Genomic DNA, 17,980 nt, shown 5'->3' on the forward strand with positions numbered 1-17,980 from the left:
GTGAAGGGTATAATATAGTCGGCCCCGCCCGACTTTAGACTTTCTTTATTTGTTTTAACAAAAATTGCCTTACTTCAAATTTTAAATTTGCAGGGCCTACACTAATAAAAAAAGTTTCGATATTTTAATGAAGCGTCATTAAAAGTGAAACAAATTCGTTAATACAACAAAATTTTTCGTTATTATAACGCATTTTCTATTAATCAACGTAACGTTTCGTACTATTAATGAATATTTTCATTGTGTTAATGAAAATGTTGTATCAATGAAAAATTTTCATTGGCTCAATTTTAATGAAATGTTCATTGTGTGTAGATTTAATATTTGGCTCGGAACCAATTCTAAATTATTTAAGAAAAGGTCAAAATGTTTGGATTAAAGAATATTTGTTTGCGAGTGTAAAAACATGCATCTTACAAAAATTACCTACAATATGATATGGAATTTCTGATATCTCAACTTATGTACATATATTGTTTTATCAAAGGTATACAACTAACTATGAGTAATACACCGAAAGAAGGACTATGATCACCTCAAATAAATATTTTTCGAGAACAAAATGTTATTTTTGTACGGGGAAATTATGTATCTGACTTCGTATATGTTTGGCGACAAAAAAAAAACATTTTACTCTTTAAACATGTTTGAGGTGATCATATTCCTTCTCTGGGTGTAGAATGACCCATATAAAATTATGTTAAGTGACAGCTATTGCTAAATATCATTGTCTATAGGCTATGAAATACACATTGACACCAATACACTCATACTTTTATATTGAATATATATGTATATGCAAATTTATCTAACTTCACTCCTTTCTATGCTGCTTATTTGGATTTGGGATTGCTGCTCTCTCTCTCTCTCTGTCTCGCGCACACACATATAGACGCCTATACAAATACACGCAATAGTAGTGGATCTGGTGGTTTCGTTAATGCAAATACAAATAACGGTGCTACATCTGGTCGTTTTTATCGACATTCCTTTAGTTATGTACCAAAACGCTCTCGTCACTCACAAAACGAACGTGAACGAAATGCAAATTACGAATCAAGATTAAGATGTCATGGCGAAGATGAAGCAACCCTGCGACAACTGCTACTTGAGTATGTAACCAAAACAAATGAAATATTCAAAAATACAAATAAATGAAAACGAAAAAATCAAATAACACCTTCCCACCATATCACAAATGTACATGTAGCCAAATACACACAGTTACATACACACACAGTTCATACAAGCGCAAGCCTACATAAGCAAAGGAAGAAAGTTCTTTTCTCCGAAACGAAATATCAGGCATGGCAGCATAGCCACCACAGTCATGGGGTTGTTTTTTTAGGAGCACATAAATGTTTGTTGAAGACAAACACTGATTATGGTTGACATAAACTGTGGTTTATCTATCCCTTTAGAAGTGAACTTTATTTGAGTAGCATTTCGTTTCAGAGCAATGAATTTACAAATATCATCTTTTTTTTTGTTTTTTTGCAACAACTAAATGTTATGCTTGGAAATATTTTAAAATAAAAATTTATAATTTTGGTCGGTATAAGAAACCCATATATCGATGGCTTAATATTTAAAAGACCTAACTATATTGTTTGTTTTGTTACAGACATAGAAAAAACTAAAATTGTAGATAAAAAAACGAAAATAATATAAAGATAAAATTATTGTTTGTTTCTTTTTTTAATTATAATTTTCTATACTTAAGATTTAATATTTTATTCCAAAATTAAGTATTATTTGAAAGAAAACAACAAACTTTTAATGCCATCTTTAAATTTTAGGAGCAACAATAATGCGAAAACTTTTAATTTTTATACCCACCACCATAGAATGGTAACGGGGGTATAATAAGTTTGTAATTCCGTTTGTAACACATCGAAATATCGATTTCCGACTATATAAAGTATATATATTCATGATCAGGGAGAAATTCTAAGACAATATAACCATGTCCGTCTGTCTATCTGGCTGGCTGTCTGTTGTAATCACGCTACAGTCTTCAATAATGAAGCAATCGTGCTGAAATTTTGCACAAACTTATCTTTTGTCTCCAGGCAGGTCAAGTTCGAAGATGGGCTATATCGATCCAGGTTTTGGTATAGCTCCCATATAGACCGATCTCCCGATTTGAGGTCTTGGGCTTATAGAAACCGTAGTTTTTATTCAACATGCCTGAAATTGAAAATCTGGAGTTATTCTAGGACCACAAAGAGGTGTGTCAAAAATGGTGAGTATCGGTCCATGTTTTGGTATAGCCCCTATATAGACTGATCTCCCGATTTGATTTCTTGGGCTTCTAGAATCCGTAGTTTTTATCCAATTTGCCTTCAATTAGAAATCTAAAAGTATTTTAGAACCACAAAGAGGTGTGCCAAAAATGATGAGTACCGGTCCATATTTTGGTATAGCTCCCATATAGACCGATCTTCCGATTTGAGGTCTTGGGCTTATAGAAACCGTAGTTTTTATTCAACATGCCTGAAATTGAAAATCTGGAGTTATTTTAGGACCACAAAGAGGTGTGTCAAAAATGGTGGGTATCGGTCCATGTTTTGGGATAGCCCCCATATAGACCAATCTCCCGATTTGATTTCTTGGGCTTCTAGAAACCGTCGTTTTTTTCCACTATGACTGAATCTAGAAATCTGGAGGTATTTTAGGACCACAAAGAGGTGTGCTAAAAATGATGAGTACCGGTCCATATTTTGGTATAGCTCCCATATAGACCGATCTTCCGATTTGAGGTCTTGGGCTTATAGAAACCGTAGTTTTTATTCAACATGCCTGAAATTAAAAATCTGGAGTTATTTTAGGACCACAAAGAGGTGTGTCAAAAATGGTGAGTATCGGTCCATGTTTTGGGATAGCCCCCATATGGACCAATCTCCCGTTTTGATTTCTTGGGCTTCTAGAATCCGTAGTTTTTATCCAATTTGCCTGAAATTAGAAATCTAAAGGTATTTTAGAACCACAAAGAGGTGTGCCAAAAATTATGAATACCGGTCCATGTTTTAGTATAGCTCCCATATAGTCCGATCTCCCGATTTGAGGTCTTGAGCTTATAGAAACCGTAGTTTTTATTCAACATGCCTGAAATTGAAAATCTGGAGTTATTTTAGGACCACAAAGAGGTGTGTCAAAAATGGTGAGTATCGGTCCATGTTTTGGGATAGCCCCCATATGGACCAATCTCCCGTTTTGATTTCTTGGGCTTCTAGAATCCGTAGTTTTTATCCAATATGCCTGAATCTAGAAATCTGGAGGTCCTGGTCTGGAGGTCTGGAGGTATCGGTCCATGTTTTGGTATAGCCCCTATATAGTCCGATCTCCCGATTTTACTTCTTTGGCTTATAGAAACCTTAGTTTTTATCCAATTTACCTGAAATTGGGAATCTGTATTTAGTGTATTTAGTATAGCCCCCATATCGACCGATCTCCCGATTTTACCTTTTGGGCTTGTAGAAACCTTAGTTGTTGTTCATTTTGCCTGAATTTGAAAATCTGGAGGATTTCAGGACTATAAATAGGTGTGCAAAAAATAATTTTATTATTTGGGATTTTAAACACCGTAGTATTTTAGGACTATAAAGAGGTGTGCCGAAAACGGTGAGTGTCGGTCCATATTTTAGTGTAGCTCTCATAAGACCGATCTTCCGATTTAACTCCTTGGGTTTCTAGAAACCGTAGGTTTTATCCGATTTGCCTGAAATTATAATTATAATGGTATTTTAGACTCACAAAATCGTGTATCGGATTTTGTTCTTTTCGGTCCATTTGGTAAGGCCGATTTCACTTCTTGAGAAGGCGCACTGATCATGAAAATTGCTTGAAACTGAATGTATAATTTCCAGATTTTACTACTCGTAATCATTTAAATAATGGGGGGGGGGGGGCCAAATCTACAGATTTTAGATTTCAAATCAAGGCGTTATTTCATCATTTTCTTGCACACTTACGAGTACAATAGATGTTAATGATTCCTCTAAAATTCAAACAAAAATGGTCCTTATAAATCCAGAATTTGATATAGTCTTCATAGGTAAAATCTTAACATTTATCTTTGGGAAGTGTACTGATTGAACTGCTTTGCTTGGGAGAATATATGTCATCAAACCCCCTGAAATTTGAAAGAAAACTACAATATTTGTTTCATGGTGGTGGGTATTTAATATTCGGCCCGGCTGAACTTACTGCTGTATATACTTTAATTAATTAATAGGATTATAATTTTTTTTTTAATTTTTTGTTTATAATACTTTATTTTAATATTTTATTTTAAAATTGGGTATTATTTGTAAAAAAAGACAAACTTTCTTCTTTAAATTCCAGAAGAAATAATAATAAATAATGCGTAAACTGTTTATACCCCTAACCACAGTAGTGGTTAAGGGTATATACCCTTCACCACTATTGTGGTTAAGGGTATAATAAGTTTGTGCATTTATATGTAACGCCAAGAAGGACCAGTTCCAGACTCATCATTTAGTATACCGATTGTCTTAGAATTAAATTCTGAGTTGTTTTAGCTATATCCGTCTGTCTGTCTGTCTGTTCATGTATTTTTGTGTGCAAAGTACTAGTGGAAGTTTAAGTCCGATCGTCTTCAAATTTGGCATAGGGTCTTTTTTTGGGTCAATCACCAATCTGCCCATAATTGGCGTGTGTATTAACCTAATATTTTGTAAGTCTCGGAAAAATTGCAAAATATCAGTCAAATCGGTTCAAATTTAGATATAGCTTTCATATATATCTTTCCCGCGATGTGCACTCATATGACCACAGAGGCCAAAGTTTAACATCGATTGACGTGAAATTTTGCACAGTGAATACAATTGAGATTCTAGCAATGCATGCTAAATTTGATTGAAATCAGTTCAGATTTATATATAGCTCCAATATATATCTTTCACCCGATATACACTCATTGACCACAGAGGACAAAGTTTAATACCGATTCACGTGTAATTTTGCATTTTGTAATTTTAATAGCTATCCATGCCGAAGTTAGTTGAAATCGATGCAGATGTAGATATAGCTTCCATATATCTTTCGCCCGATTTACACTCATATGAGCCACCGTGGTGCAATGGTGCTACGACCGAAGACCAAAGTTTTTCAGCGGTGGATTATCCTACCTCAGTAATGCTGGTGACATTTCTGAGTGTTTCAAAGCTTCTCTAAGTGGTTTCACTGCAATGTGGAACGCGTTCGGACTCGGCTATAAAAAGGAGGTCCCTTGTTATTGAGCTTAACGGCACTCATTGATAAGAGAGAAGTTCACCAATGTGGTATCACAATGGACTGAATAGTCTAAGTGAGCCTGATACATCGGGCTGCCATTTAACCTAACCTAACCTACACTCATATGACCACAGACGCCAAATTTTAACACCGATTCACGTAAAATTGACATTCAGAGAGTAGAATTGACATTCTACCAATATATGCTAAAATTGATCGGTTCAGAATTAGATTAGCTCCCATATATATCTTTCGCCCGATGCATATGACCATAAAGGGCAAAATTTTTTTCTCTAATTTATGTGAGGCTTTCTACAGGGAGTTAAATTAATATTATAGCTATCCATGCCAAATTTGGTTAAAATCGGTTCAGATTTAGATATAGCTACAATATATATTTTTCGCCCGATATGGATTTAATTGGCCCAAGAGGCCAGAATTTTGCCTTTATGTCCTTCAAATTTTGCACAAAGACTACAATTGATGGTTTTGTCAAGTATGCTAAATTACCTTGAAATCGGTTCAGATTCATAAGTTAGATTCGCCTGATTTAGATTTATAAAACAAGCGGAGACCTTTCCATTCCATTTCGATTTACTTAAAATTTTGCACAGAGTAGAATTAAGATTTTAGCATTGTGTACCAAATTTAGCTCAAATTGGTTAAGAATTGGATATACCTCCTATATATATACGCCTATTTTGGGAAAAAGGGCAGAAAATGTCATATTTTACACCCATTTCAATGAGTTTTTACTGCAATTGATTTTATTTTACACAGAACAAATATTTAACATTCTATCTGACTGCGTCGAATTTTATCCAAATCAGTTCAGTTTTAAATAGAGCGTCATATTATCTTCCGATTTAGGTAAAAATGTTTCGTTTCAGGGCTTTAGTCGATTTAAATTAAAAGTCTAGAGGTTTTGTAGAAGTATAAAGAAATTTGCTGTAAATCGGAATGTAAACCTTCATATAGCTCCCAACAAATTCGAAAGAGTTGAGATGGTATCAAAAATGTTGGTCTACATAATGGTGAAGATTATAATATAGTCGGCCCCGACCGACTTTAGACTTTACTTACTTGTGTTTTGTTTGAAAATTGTTACAGTTATAATTCTTTTAATTTTTTTTTTATAATCCATTTTTAATTAAAATCCAATATTCTATTCCAAAATTGAGTATTATTGAGAAAGAAAAAAAAAACTATATTACATGTTAGCCTGATACCGAAACAGGCAATTGACGTCCAAATGCATTATATCTAATTATACAATTATTATTTTTCGAGCTTATGGACAGATATAGATTAAGGAACATGGTTAATAGAGCCATTGAAAAGAAAACGCCAGATACCAATCTATACACGCCTGGACTGTACATGTTTCGGTTCGGGCGAATGAACCTTTCCACAGCCTTTATAAAATTGAGTTATCTCTCCCAGCCAGATCTATACTAAAGGCTGTGAAAAGGTTCATTCGCCCGAACCGAAACATGTACAGTCCAGGCGTGTATAGATTGGTATCTGGCGTTTTCTTTTCAATGGCTCTATTAACCATGTTCCTTAATCTATATCTGTCCATAAGCTCGAAAAATAATAATGGTATAATTAGAAAAAAAAAACAATTTTTCTTTTAACGACTTCTTGAAATTTCAGAAGAGATAAAAAATACGAATTTAAAATAAATATTATTATGTTAGGCCTTTAAACTAAGCCATCCATATGAAATTTGTTAAATAATTTATCTATGAAATTTGGCAATTTTTGGTAAATGTTTTCAAAAAATTTAATTTGTCTTCATCACTGATCGGGGAAATAAAACAGCAACTATAACACCTGTATACACATATCATATATGGCATATTTATATTAAATCAACCACTGTACACAAACAATAAATTCTTTAAAGCATGTTCACATTTGTTTTTCGTTTAATTTTTAATTCATAGTTAAATAGAAAAATTCTACATTTCTACATGATGGCTCAAAATTAAACAAAATTAGTAATTCATTTCTCAAAGCATAAGTTATAGTACAAAACTATGTGTTAAAAAAAAAAAATTATATATACACTGGTAGAAAAGGCTTCGTTATATTAAAGAGATATGTGAATAAAATGGAGCCAATGCAACAAATTCGTTGGTGTTACGAAATTGTTAGTTATTACAATTAGTTTTCTGCTAATTAAATGTTTCGTACTATTAACGCATATTGTTATTATCTTAATGAACAATTGCCGTCATATCAATGACAAGTTTTCCTTGGCTCAATTTTAATGAAATTTTCTTTGTGTATATGAAACCTCTAAGAATTGAGAAAGTCACTAGTCCAGTAGTATACTTGATTATATAGGGTGGTTGGTATGTAATGCAACAAATTAATCCTCTAATGCCCAAGCCCGCCTTTAGGCGGGCTACATTTTATAAGGAAGCTTTTAGTAAAACACAGCTTAAGACAACAAAAATGGGCAAAATAAAAAGAAAACTTATTTGAAACTATTCAAGAGGCTTTGCGGCATATGATGCATAAATTTTTCTTGCTTAGTTCTCTTGCTTTTGTGTCGATAACATTGAAAATTTAATCAGCTGGCAAAAAAATTGGGGCATTAGAGGGTTAAATAGTAATAGAACAAAATTCGTTCTAAAATCGTGAACGGACGGTTACATAATGAAACGTAAGCGTTCACAAAAAATCAAAATGGAATGTTGATGTTTTCGTCCAGGGGCGTTCATGATTTCATGAACGGTTATCGTTTTCGTCTATGGGTGAAGCGATATACTTGTTTAATTTTTTTTTATTTTATTGTTCAAAAGCAAAAAATGTCTGAAATCAAATTTAACAAGCAGTTTGGATTTGTTCGAATTGGCTTACTTTAGTACGAATTATGACTTTTAAACGGCCTACAAAGCCGCCACAGTTCTGCGCAATGTTTAAATTTGCACATAATTTATTGATTTATACAAGGATAGCCTTTTATATTTAGCGATTTGGCAACTGAAAGGTCTATCGTAAAGCTTGACATTTTTGAGATTATACGTACTCAGGACGTTTTGGTATACGAGCGCTATTTGTGTTGTTTACAGAAACATACAAAATTTTTCTCGCCCAAAAACTGGAATTAAGTCGTGAAAATTTTCGTGCAATTTTTTTTTTTTTGTTTTGTACAACTTTCGACATGGATTATCTCAACAACACTGAATCAATGATCCTACTTCAATTTTTATCCATAGACAAAAGTAGGCAAATTAATTGCAACAACTTATACTTTGAGAAATAATCATCTACCACTATATTCACATCACATGTTTCAAATTACACTGTCATCAAAAGCACTCTACATATTATCGCAATATACTATATTATTAATACACACATTGTAATGTACTTAAAAAAAAAAATCAATAACGATACCTTAATTCCATAGCATGCCACAAACCTCTATGTATAAATGAATTTGCATAGAAAGTGAAATGGGAGTAGCCCGTGTATACACAGAAAAAAACTGCCAGCAAAATATTTCCAATTAAAATTTGAATAGAATTCTCAAAAAAATATTCAATTAAAAATTTAATAGATTCAAAAAAATTTTTTAATTAAAACAAAAATCAATCACAAAAGTTAATAGCATCAATTAGTTTTTTAATTGGATCAATTAAAAACAAGTATATACGGCCGTAAGTTCGGCCAGGCCGAAGCTTATGTACCCTCCGTCATGGATTGCGTAGAAACTTCTTCTAAACACTGCCATCCACAATCGAATTACTTAAGTTGCGGTAACGCTTGCCGATGGCAAGGTATCTTAAAACCTCCTAACACCATCTTATAAATTGTATGTAAGTCCATACGTGGTATATATTAAATCAAAAAAGATCGATCCAATACGTATATAATTCAGTTTGGCAAAATAGACATACAATTTTGACAAAATTTTCTACAGAAATACAATTTTTACAACATTTTGTATAGAAATAAAATTTTAACAAAATTTTCTATAGAAATAAACTTTTGACAAATTTTTCTATAGAAATAAAATCTTGGTAGATTATTTGTGGCTCGAGTGGCAACCATGATTATGAACCGAATAAAATTTGAACAAAATTTTCTATTGAAATAAAATTTTGAAAATGATGAAAATTTTATTATGAACCGAATAAAATTTTAACAAAATTTTCTCTAGAAATAAAATTTTGACAAAATTGTCTATAGAAATAAAATTTTGACAAAATTTTCTATAGAAATAAAATTTTGGTAGATTATTTTTGGCTCTAGTGGCAACCATGATTATGAACCGATTGTGTGATTGGACCAATTTTGGTATGGTTGTTAGCGACCATATACTAACACCACGTTCCTAATTTCAACCGGATCGGATGTATTTTGCTCTTCCAAGAGGCTCCGGAGGTCAAATCTGGAGAACGTTTTATATGGGGGCTATATATAATTATGGACCAATATGGACCAATTCTGGCACGGTTGTTAAAGATCATATACTAACACCCTGTTCCAAATTACAACCGGCTTGGATGAAATTTGCTTCTCTTGGAGACTTCGCAAGCCAAATCTGGGGATCGGTTTATATGGGGGTTATATATAATTATGGACCGATGTGGACCAATTTTTGCATGGTTATTAGAGACCATATACCAACACCATGTACCAAATTTAAGCCGGATCGGATGAAATATGCTTCTGTTAGAGGCTCCATAAGCCAAATCTGGGGATCGGTTTATATGGGGGCTATATATAATTAAGGACCGATATAGACCAATTTTTGCATGGTTGTTAGAGACCATATACCAACATCATGTACCAAATTTCAGCCAGATCGGATGAAATTTTCTTCTCTTTGAGGCTCCGCAAGCCAAATCTGGGGATCGGTTTATATGGGGGCTATATATAATTATGGACCGATATGGACCAATTTTTGCAAGGTTGTTAAAGACCATATACCAACACCATGTACCAAATTTCCGCCGGATCGGATGAAATTTGCTTCTCTTTTAGGCTCCGCAAGCCAAATCTGGAGATCGGTTTATATGGGGGCTATATATAATTATGGACCGATGTGGACCAATTTTTGTATGGTTATTAGAGACCGTATACCAACACCATGTACCAAATTTCAGCCGGATCGGATGAAATAGGCTTCTGTTAGAGGCTCCACAAGCCAAATCTGAGGGTCCCTTTATATGGGGGCTATACGTAAAAGTGGACCGATATGGCCCATTTTCAATACCATCCGACCTACATCGATAACAACTACTTGTGCCAAGTTTCAAGTCGACAGCTTGTTTCGTTCGGAAGTTATCGTGATTTCAACAGACGGACGGACGGACGGACGGACATGCTCAGATCGACTCAGAATTTCACCACGACCCAGAATATATATTCTTTATGGGGTCTTAGAGCAATATTTCGATGTGTTACAAACGGAATGACAAAGTTAATATACCCCCATCCTATGATGGAGGGTATAAAAAAACTAATTGAATGAAAAAATTATTTTTTTATATTATTTTTATACAGAAGAACTATCACCAAAGTATTTCTAAATAAAAAGTTAGTTGAAGCTGAAAACTTTTTCAGTTAAAAAATTAGTTGGTACAATTAACTTTTTAATCAAAATAGAAACATTAAATCAATTAGTTCAATCATGGAAATTTTTTCATTAAAAAATTAATTGTTACAATTAACTTTGTAATCAAAATAAAAACAAAGTCAATTAAGAAAGTTATTGAAACTAGTTAATTACAAAATTAATTGATACAATCATTTTCATCATTTTTTTTATCAAACTAAGAACAATAATTATTAAATAATTGATTGTTCTAATTAAAAATTTAATTAAAAAATTTAATCGATGTCGATTCCAAAACTCAATTATTTGTTTAAACAAAACGTATAAATTGAATCAATCAAAACAAACCGATTGAGTCTTCCAAACGACATCAATTGAATTTTCAATTGAATCAAATAAAAAATTAATTGATTTTTGCCAATTAAATTTTTTATTTTATAATTTTTTTATTATTTTTTGCGATATACAGTAAAATACGTGTATTTTCATATAATTTTGTTTTTTACACACAAAAAAGAATTGTTTTTCTGGTTCAATCACGAAATTAATTGATCCAATTTATTTTTTAAAAAGGTAACTATTTTAAATTACTTTCTGAATTAACTTAATGTTTTCAGTTTGATTAAAAATTGATTGGTTTGAAATAAATTTTTAATTAAAAACAAGTATATACGGCCGAAAGTTTGGCCAGGCCGAAACTTATGTACCCTCCACCATGGATTGCGTACTGAAGACTGTCATCCACAATCGAATTACTTGGGTTGCGGTAACACTTGCCGATGGCAAGGTATCTTAAAACTTCCTAACACCGTAATATATACCACATAGTCCATACGTGGTATATATTAAACTAAAAAAGGCCGATTAAATACGTATATAATTAAGTTTAAAGTTTATATAGAAATAAAATTTTGACAAAATTAAATTTTGACAACATTTTCTATAGAAGAAAAATTTGGAAAAATTTTCTATAGAAATAAAATTTGGATAAAATTTTCTATAGAAATAAAATTTTGATAAAATGTTCTATAGAAATAAAATTTTGACAAAATTTTCTATAGAAATAACATTTTGACAATGTTTTCTATAAAAATAAAATTTTGGTAGATTATTTTTGGCTCGAGTGGCAACCATGATTATGAACCGATAAGGACCAATTTTTGTGTGATTGGGGATCGCCTATATATAACTATAGACCGATATGGACCAATTTTGGCATGGTTATTAGCGTCCTTATACTAACACCACATTGCAAATTTCAACAGGATCGGATGAATTTTGTTCCTCTAAGAGGCTCCGGAGATCAAATCTGGGAAACGGTTTATATGGGGGCTATATATAATTATGGACCGATATGGGCCAATTCTTGCGTGTTTGTTGGAGACCACATTCTAACACCACGTACCCAATTTCAACCGGATCGGATGAATTTTACTCCTCTAAGAGGCTCCGGAGGTCAAATCTGGGGATCGGCTTATATGGGGGCTATATATAATTATGGACCGATATGGACCAATTTTGGCGTGGTTGTTAGAGACAATATACTAACACCACGGACCAAATTTCAATCGGATCGGATGACTTGTGCTCCTCTAAGAGGCTCCGGAGGTCAAATCTGGGGATCGGCTTATATGGGGGCTATATATAATTATGGGCCGATTTCGACCTATTTGTGCATGGTCATTAGAGAACATATACCAACACCATGTATCAAATTTCAGCCGGATCGGATGAAATTTGCTTCTCTCAGAGGCTCCGCAAGCCAAATCGGGGGATCGGTTTATATGGGGACTATATATAATTATGGACCGATGTGGACCAATTTTTGCATGGTTGTTAGGGACCATATACTAACACCATGTACCAAATTTCAGCTGGATCGGAGGAAATTTGGTTCTCTTAGAGGCTCCGCAAGCAAAATCGGGGGATCGGTTTATATGGGGGCTATATGTAATTATGGAGCGATATGGACCTATTTTTGCATGGTTGTTAGAGACCATATACTAACACCATGTACCAAATTTCAGATGGATCGGATGACCATCCGGACCATAGAAATGAGAAGGGGGTATAATTAGTTTGTTATTCCGTTTGTAACTCATGTGTATCGGTCATGTTTTGGTATGTGTATTGGTCCATGTTTTGGTATAGCCCCCATATGGACCGATCTCCCGATTTTATTTCTTGGGCTTCTGGAAACCGTATTTTTTATTCGATTTGGCTGAAATTGGAAATTTAGAGATACTTTAGGACCACAAATAGGTGTGTCGAAAATAGTGTGCATCGGTCCATGTTTTGGTATAGCCCCCATATAGACCGATCTCCCGATTTTACTTCTTGGGCTTTTGGAAACCGTATTTTTTATTCGATTTGACTGAAATTGGAAATTTAGAGATATTTTAGGACCACAAATAGGTGTGTCGAAAATAGTGTGCATCGGTCCATGTTTTGGTATAGCCCCCATATAGACCGATCTCCCGATTTTACTTCTTGGGCTTCTAGAAACCGTAGTTTTCATTCGATTTGGCTGAAATCGAAAATTTAGAGGTATTGTAGGACCACAAATAGGTGTATCGAAAATAGTGTGCATCGGTCCATGTTTTGGTATAGCCCCCATATAGAGGGATCTCCCGATTTTACTTTTTGGGCTTCTGGAAACCGTATTTTTTATTCGATTTGGCTGAAATTGGAAATTTAGAGATATTTTAGGACCACAAATAGGTGTGTCGAAAATGGTGTGCATCGGTCCATGTTTTGGTATAGCCCCCTATAGACCGTTCTCCCAATTTTACCTCTTAGGCTTCTGGAAACCGTAGTTTTCATTCGATTTGTCTGAAATTGAAAATTTGGAGGTATTTTAGGACCACAAATAGGTGTGTCGAAAATGGTGTGCATCGTTCCATGTTTTGGTATAGCTCCCATATAGACCGATCTCCCGATTTTACTTCTTGGGCTTCTGGAAACCGTCGTTTTTATTCGATTTGGCTGAAATTGGAAATTTAGAGGTATTTTAGGACCACAAATAGGTGTGTCGAAAATGGTGTGCATCGGCCCATGTTTTGCTATAGCCCCCATATAGACCGATCTCCCGATTTTACTTCTTGGGCTTCTAGAAACCGTAGTTTTCATTCGATTTGGCTGAAATTGGAAATTTAGAAGTTTTTTAGGACTATAAATAAATGTTCCGAATATATTGTGCATCGGAACGGATTTTGATATATCCTCCTTATAAAGCCCCCACCCCTCCGATTTGGGGTCTAGATTCTGTAGGGATTTCAGAACCACAGTTAGATGTGCTGAATTTGGTGTGTATCGGTGCATGTTTTTGGCCAAGGGTTTTTACGTAAGGCCGATTTCACTTTTTTATGAAATTGAACGCTCACTAATCATGAAAATTGCTTGTAACTGAATGTAAAATTTCCAGATTTTACTTCTCGTAATCATTTGAATAATGGGGCTAAAAGTCTACAGTTTTTAGATTTCAAATCAAGGCGTCATTTCATCATTTATCTTGCACACTTACCGGAGATGTTAATGCTTCCCCAAAAACTCAACCAAAAATGGTTCTTATAAATCCATAATCGGATTTAGTCTTCATAGATAAAATCTTTAAATTTATCTTCGGGAAGTGTACTGGTTAAATTGATCTGCTTGGGAGAATATCTGTCATCAAACCCCAGAAATCCTCTATATATATATTATCAAGTAACCCACAACGACGAAGAGTTTTCAAAGGAAATTAGTATATTAGTCTGTAAGGCAATGTATTCCACAGACTAAATAAATAAAAAAAAGCCCTCAGATAGATTCATGGTGGTGGGTATTTAAGATTCGGCCGGGCCAAACTTACTGCAGTATATACTTGTTTTAACTGACTTAGTTTTCCTAGTTTTTTTTTTTTTTTTTTTTATTTTTATTTATTTATTTTGGCTTCCTAGCACAACAAGATGTTTAATCTTATAAATTACAGTACTAGGTTAGTAATTGAACATTATATCATTGCAGCAAAAAAAAAAGATTACAATAAAAACTAAATAATTTGTGATTAAAAAGTTTTGTATCAATTATTTGTTTATTTAAAAATGTAAACATTTTCAATCATTGACTTAATTAACTTAATGTTTGTATCTTGATTAAGAAGTTCATTGTATCAATTAATTTATTAATCGAAAAAAATTTCGATTTTAATCAACCTTTTAATTGGAAATATTTTGGAGATTTTTTTCTGTGTAAAATTGCAAATTCTCAAGGTACACTATGGAATTACGGTATTAATTTGATTTGAGGCCTATCATTAAAATAATTCGAATGCAATTTTAAATCACTTGATATATTTATGTAATATTATTTTTGTTTAAATAATAAAATAACCATTAGCTATATTTAAGCAAAAATAAAACACACACCAGACAGACATTATAAATATATCTTACTAGTGGTATTACCATTAATGAGTAACCCTTATCTATGCCCTTGTATTTATTTATTTTTTTTTTTTTAGAATGTAAACAATTTAACATTATTATCATGAATATTAGAAAACCACAATAATAATAATAATAATATAAATTATAATAATTTTTGTTTTTGCTCTTCCTTTCTTTCTTTGTGTGTTCCACCAACCACCCCCACAAACAAAAACGTTGATCGACCCTATTTCTACAATCCCAATCCTTTCTTCGTGTTAATGAATCATTAATTATGCAGATTATATTAAATGAAAACAACGCTAAAAACAACTAAATAATTTACAGAAAGATATAGGGGGTGTAATGTAAAATTACAACCACTATCGCTGTATCTGTAATTCCTCTAAAAATAAATAAAATTCCCAAAAACAAAAAAATATGGAAATCAGGACTGCAATGAAACTCTTACTTATGTCAATTAATAATTGAAAACACAACAAAATCCAAAAAAAAATCCCTAATATTAATATATAGGATACATTGATCAGAGAAAGCCTGAATATCTATTGAAAGCGAGATAGCTAAAGTATAACATTAAAAAGAATATATCAAAGGAATTATAAAAAAAAAATATAGTAACAAAAAAAAAAATTAAACCAAGTTTGCCACCATAGCCACACCTCTGGGCATTAATGCGACATTCACCAAATACGGCAAACACTTTGTTTTTTGTTTTCGCTGACGAAAATATAAATAACAGGAGAAGAAAAAAAAACAAACACTTTTTATAAACATCCCTCTTTAAGCGAAAAAAAATAAGAACCAAAGAATAAGAATCAACAAAAGTCATCAATTCATCAAAACCTATTCATGAACAGATATTTTTGACACCATCATTCAAAACAAAAGATCTAAACAGACATCCCCGCACCACCCCCACAACCGTAATTCCCATAGTATCATAAACAAAAAAAAAAAAAAAACAACAGGCCTTCTATCTAGCCTGCCCTCTAGAAAGCATAAGAAAATAAAGCAAAAACAATTGAAACATCAACGAAGCTTGTTTTGCACAGTTCTGAGATACAAAATTCGAAAGCCCGCCAAGAACAGCGTTAAGCAAAAATCTCAACCATGATGATGGAAACAATGCCCCCCAGGTATTAAAAACTGAAAAACATAAGCTCTAATGTATTTTTTTCTTTTTCTTTCATATAAATTTCCATTACTATTATTATTGTTATTATTTCTCTCATTAATCATTAATTACTAACATACAATTAACATGGTAAGAGCGAAAACAAACTTCATGTTTACATATTTTTTTAATCGCTTTCATCAATAAGGCACAGTGTGATCATTTGAGGGAAAAATGATAATTAGTTCCACACTTTTATTTGCTACGTAGCGCTTAAAATAAAATTTTTGATGTGAAAATGTAACAAACATTAATATTTTTAATGATCTTTTTTTTCATAGAGTCCAATAGACTACAGTTTTCTATTTTCAAACTAAATGAAACTGCTTTCAAATTAAGTGATACCTTTTACAATGCCAATGAACCCTTTTTCACTTCAAATGAAACTTTTTACAATTCAAGTGAAACTTTTCTCATTTAAAAAGGAAAACGTTTAAAAAATATATACGCTTTCATTAAAATAAAATATTAAACAAAACAAAATTCGGACAACAATTTTCATAGATATTAAATTTCGGCAAAATTTCATTTCAATAGAAATAAAATTTTGACAAAATTTTCTACAGAAATAACATTTTGGCAAATTTTTCTATAGAGATAACATTTTACCAAAATTTTCCATAGAAATGAAATTTTGACAAAATTTTCTATAGAATTACAAAAATGACAAAATTTTCTATAGAAATAAAATTTTGACAAAATTTTCTATAGAAACAAGTATAAACACTGCCATCCACAATCGAATTACTTAAGTTACGGTAACACTTGCCGATGGCAAGGTATCTTAAACCCTCTAACACCGTCTACTAAATCGTATGTGAGTCCATACGTGGTATATATTAAATCATTATGAACCGATGTGTACCAATTTTTGCTTCTTTTTGAGGATCCGCAAGCCAAATCTGGGGATCGGTTTATATGGGGACTACATATAACTATAGACCGATATGGACCAATTTTAGCATGGTTATTGGAGACCGTGGAAGAACAAATGTCATTCGGTTGAAACTTGGTACCCGATGTTAGTATATGCAATCTGAAAATTTTTGTATAGAAATAAAATGTCGACAAAAATTTTTATAGGTATAAAATTTCGACAAAATTTCATTTCTATAGAAATAGAATTTTGACAAAATTTTTTACAAAAATAACATTTTGACAAAAATTTCCATAGAAATGAAATTTTGACAAAATTTTTTATACACATAAAATTTTGAGAAAATTTTCTATAGAAATACAATTTTGATAACATTTTCTATAGAAATAAAATTATTACAAAGTTATCTATAGAAAAAAATGTTGACAAAATTTTCTATAAAAATACGAAAATGACAGAATTTTCTATAAAAACAAAATTTTGACAAAATTTTATATAGAAATAATATTTTGACAACATTTTCTATAGAAATAAAATTATGACAAAAATTTCTATAGAAGTATAAAAATGACAAAATGTTCTATAGAAATAAAATCTTGTAGATATTTTCTATAAAAAAAAAAAAAAAAAAAAAATCCCTCTAGAAATGAAATTTTGACAAA

The 17,980-nt window shown here is 32.3% G+C and overlaps 1 protein-coding gene across 1 annotated transcript in view; it reads left to right on the top strand.

Moving 5' to 3' along the window:
- Glut1 (Glucose transporter 1) overlaps positions 1-17,980 on the top strand; it is a 235,356-nt gene that overhangs the window by 91,061 nt on the left and 126,315 nt on the right. Inside the window, exon 6 of the mRNA XM_075306958.1 lies at positions 893-1,112. Within this exon, the coding sequence (XP_075163073.1) occupies positions 893-1,112 (220 nt within the window). The remainder of the gene's footprint in view (positions 1-892; positions 1,113-17,980) is intronic.

This window comes from Haematobia irritans, chromosome 4, assembly GCF_050003625.1.
Source record: "Haematobia irritans isolate KBUSLIRL chromosome 4, ASM5000362v1, whole genome shotgun sequence".
Classification (NCBI taxonomy): Eukaryota; Metazoa; Arthropoda; class Insecta; order Diptera; family Muscidae; genus Haematobia; species Haematobia irritans.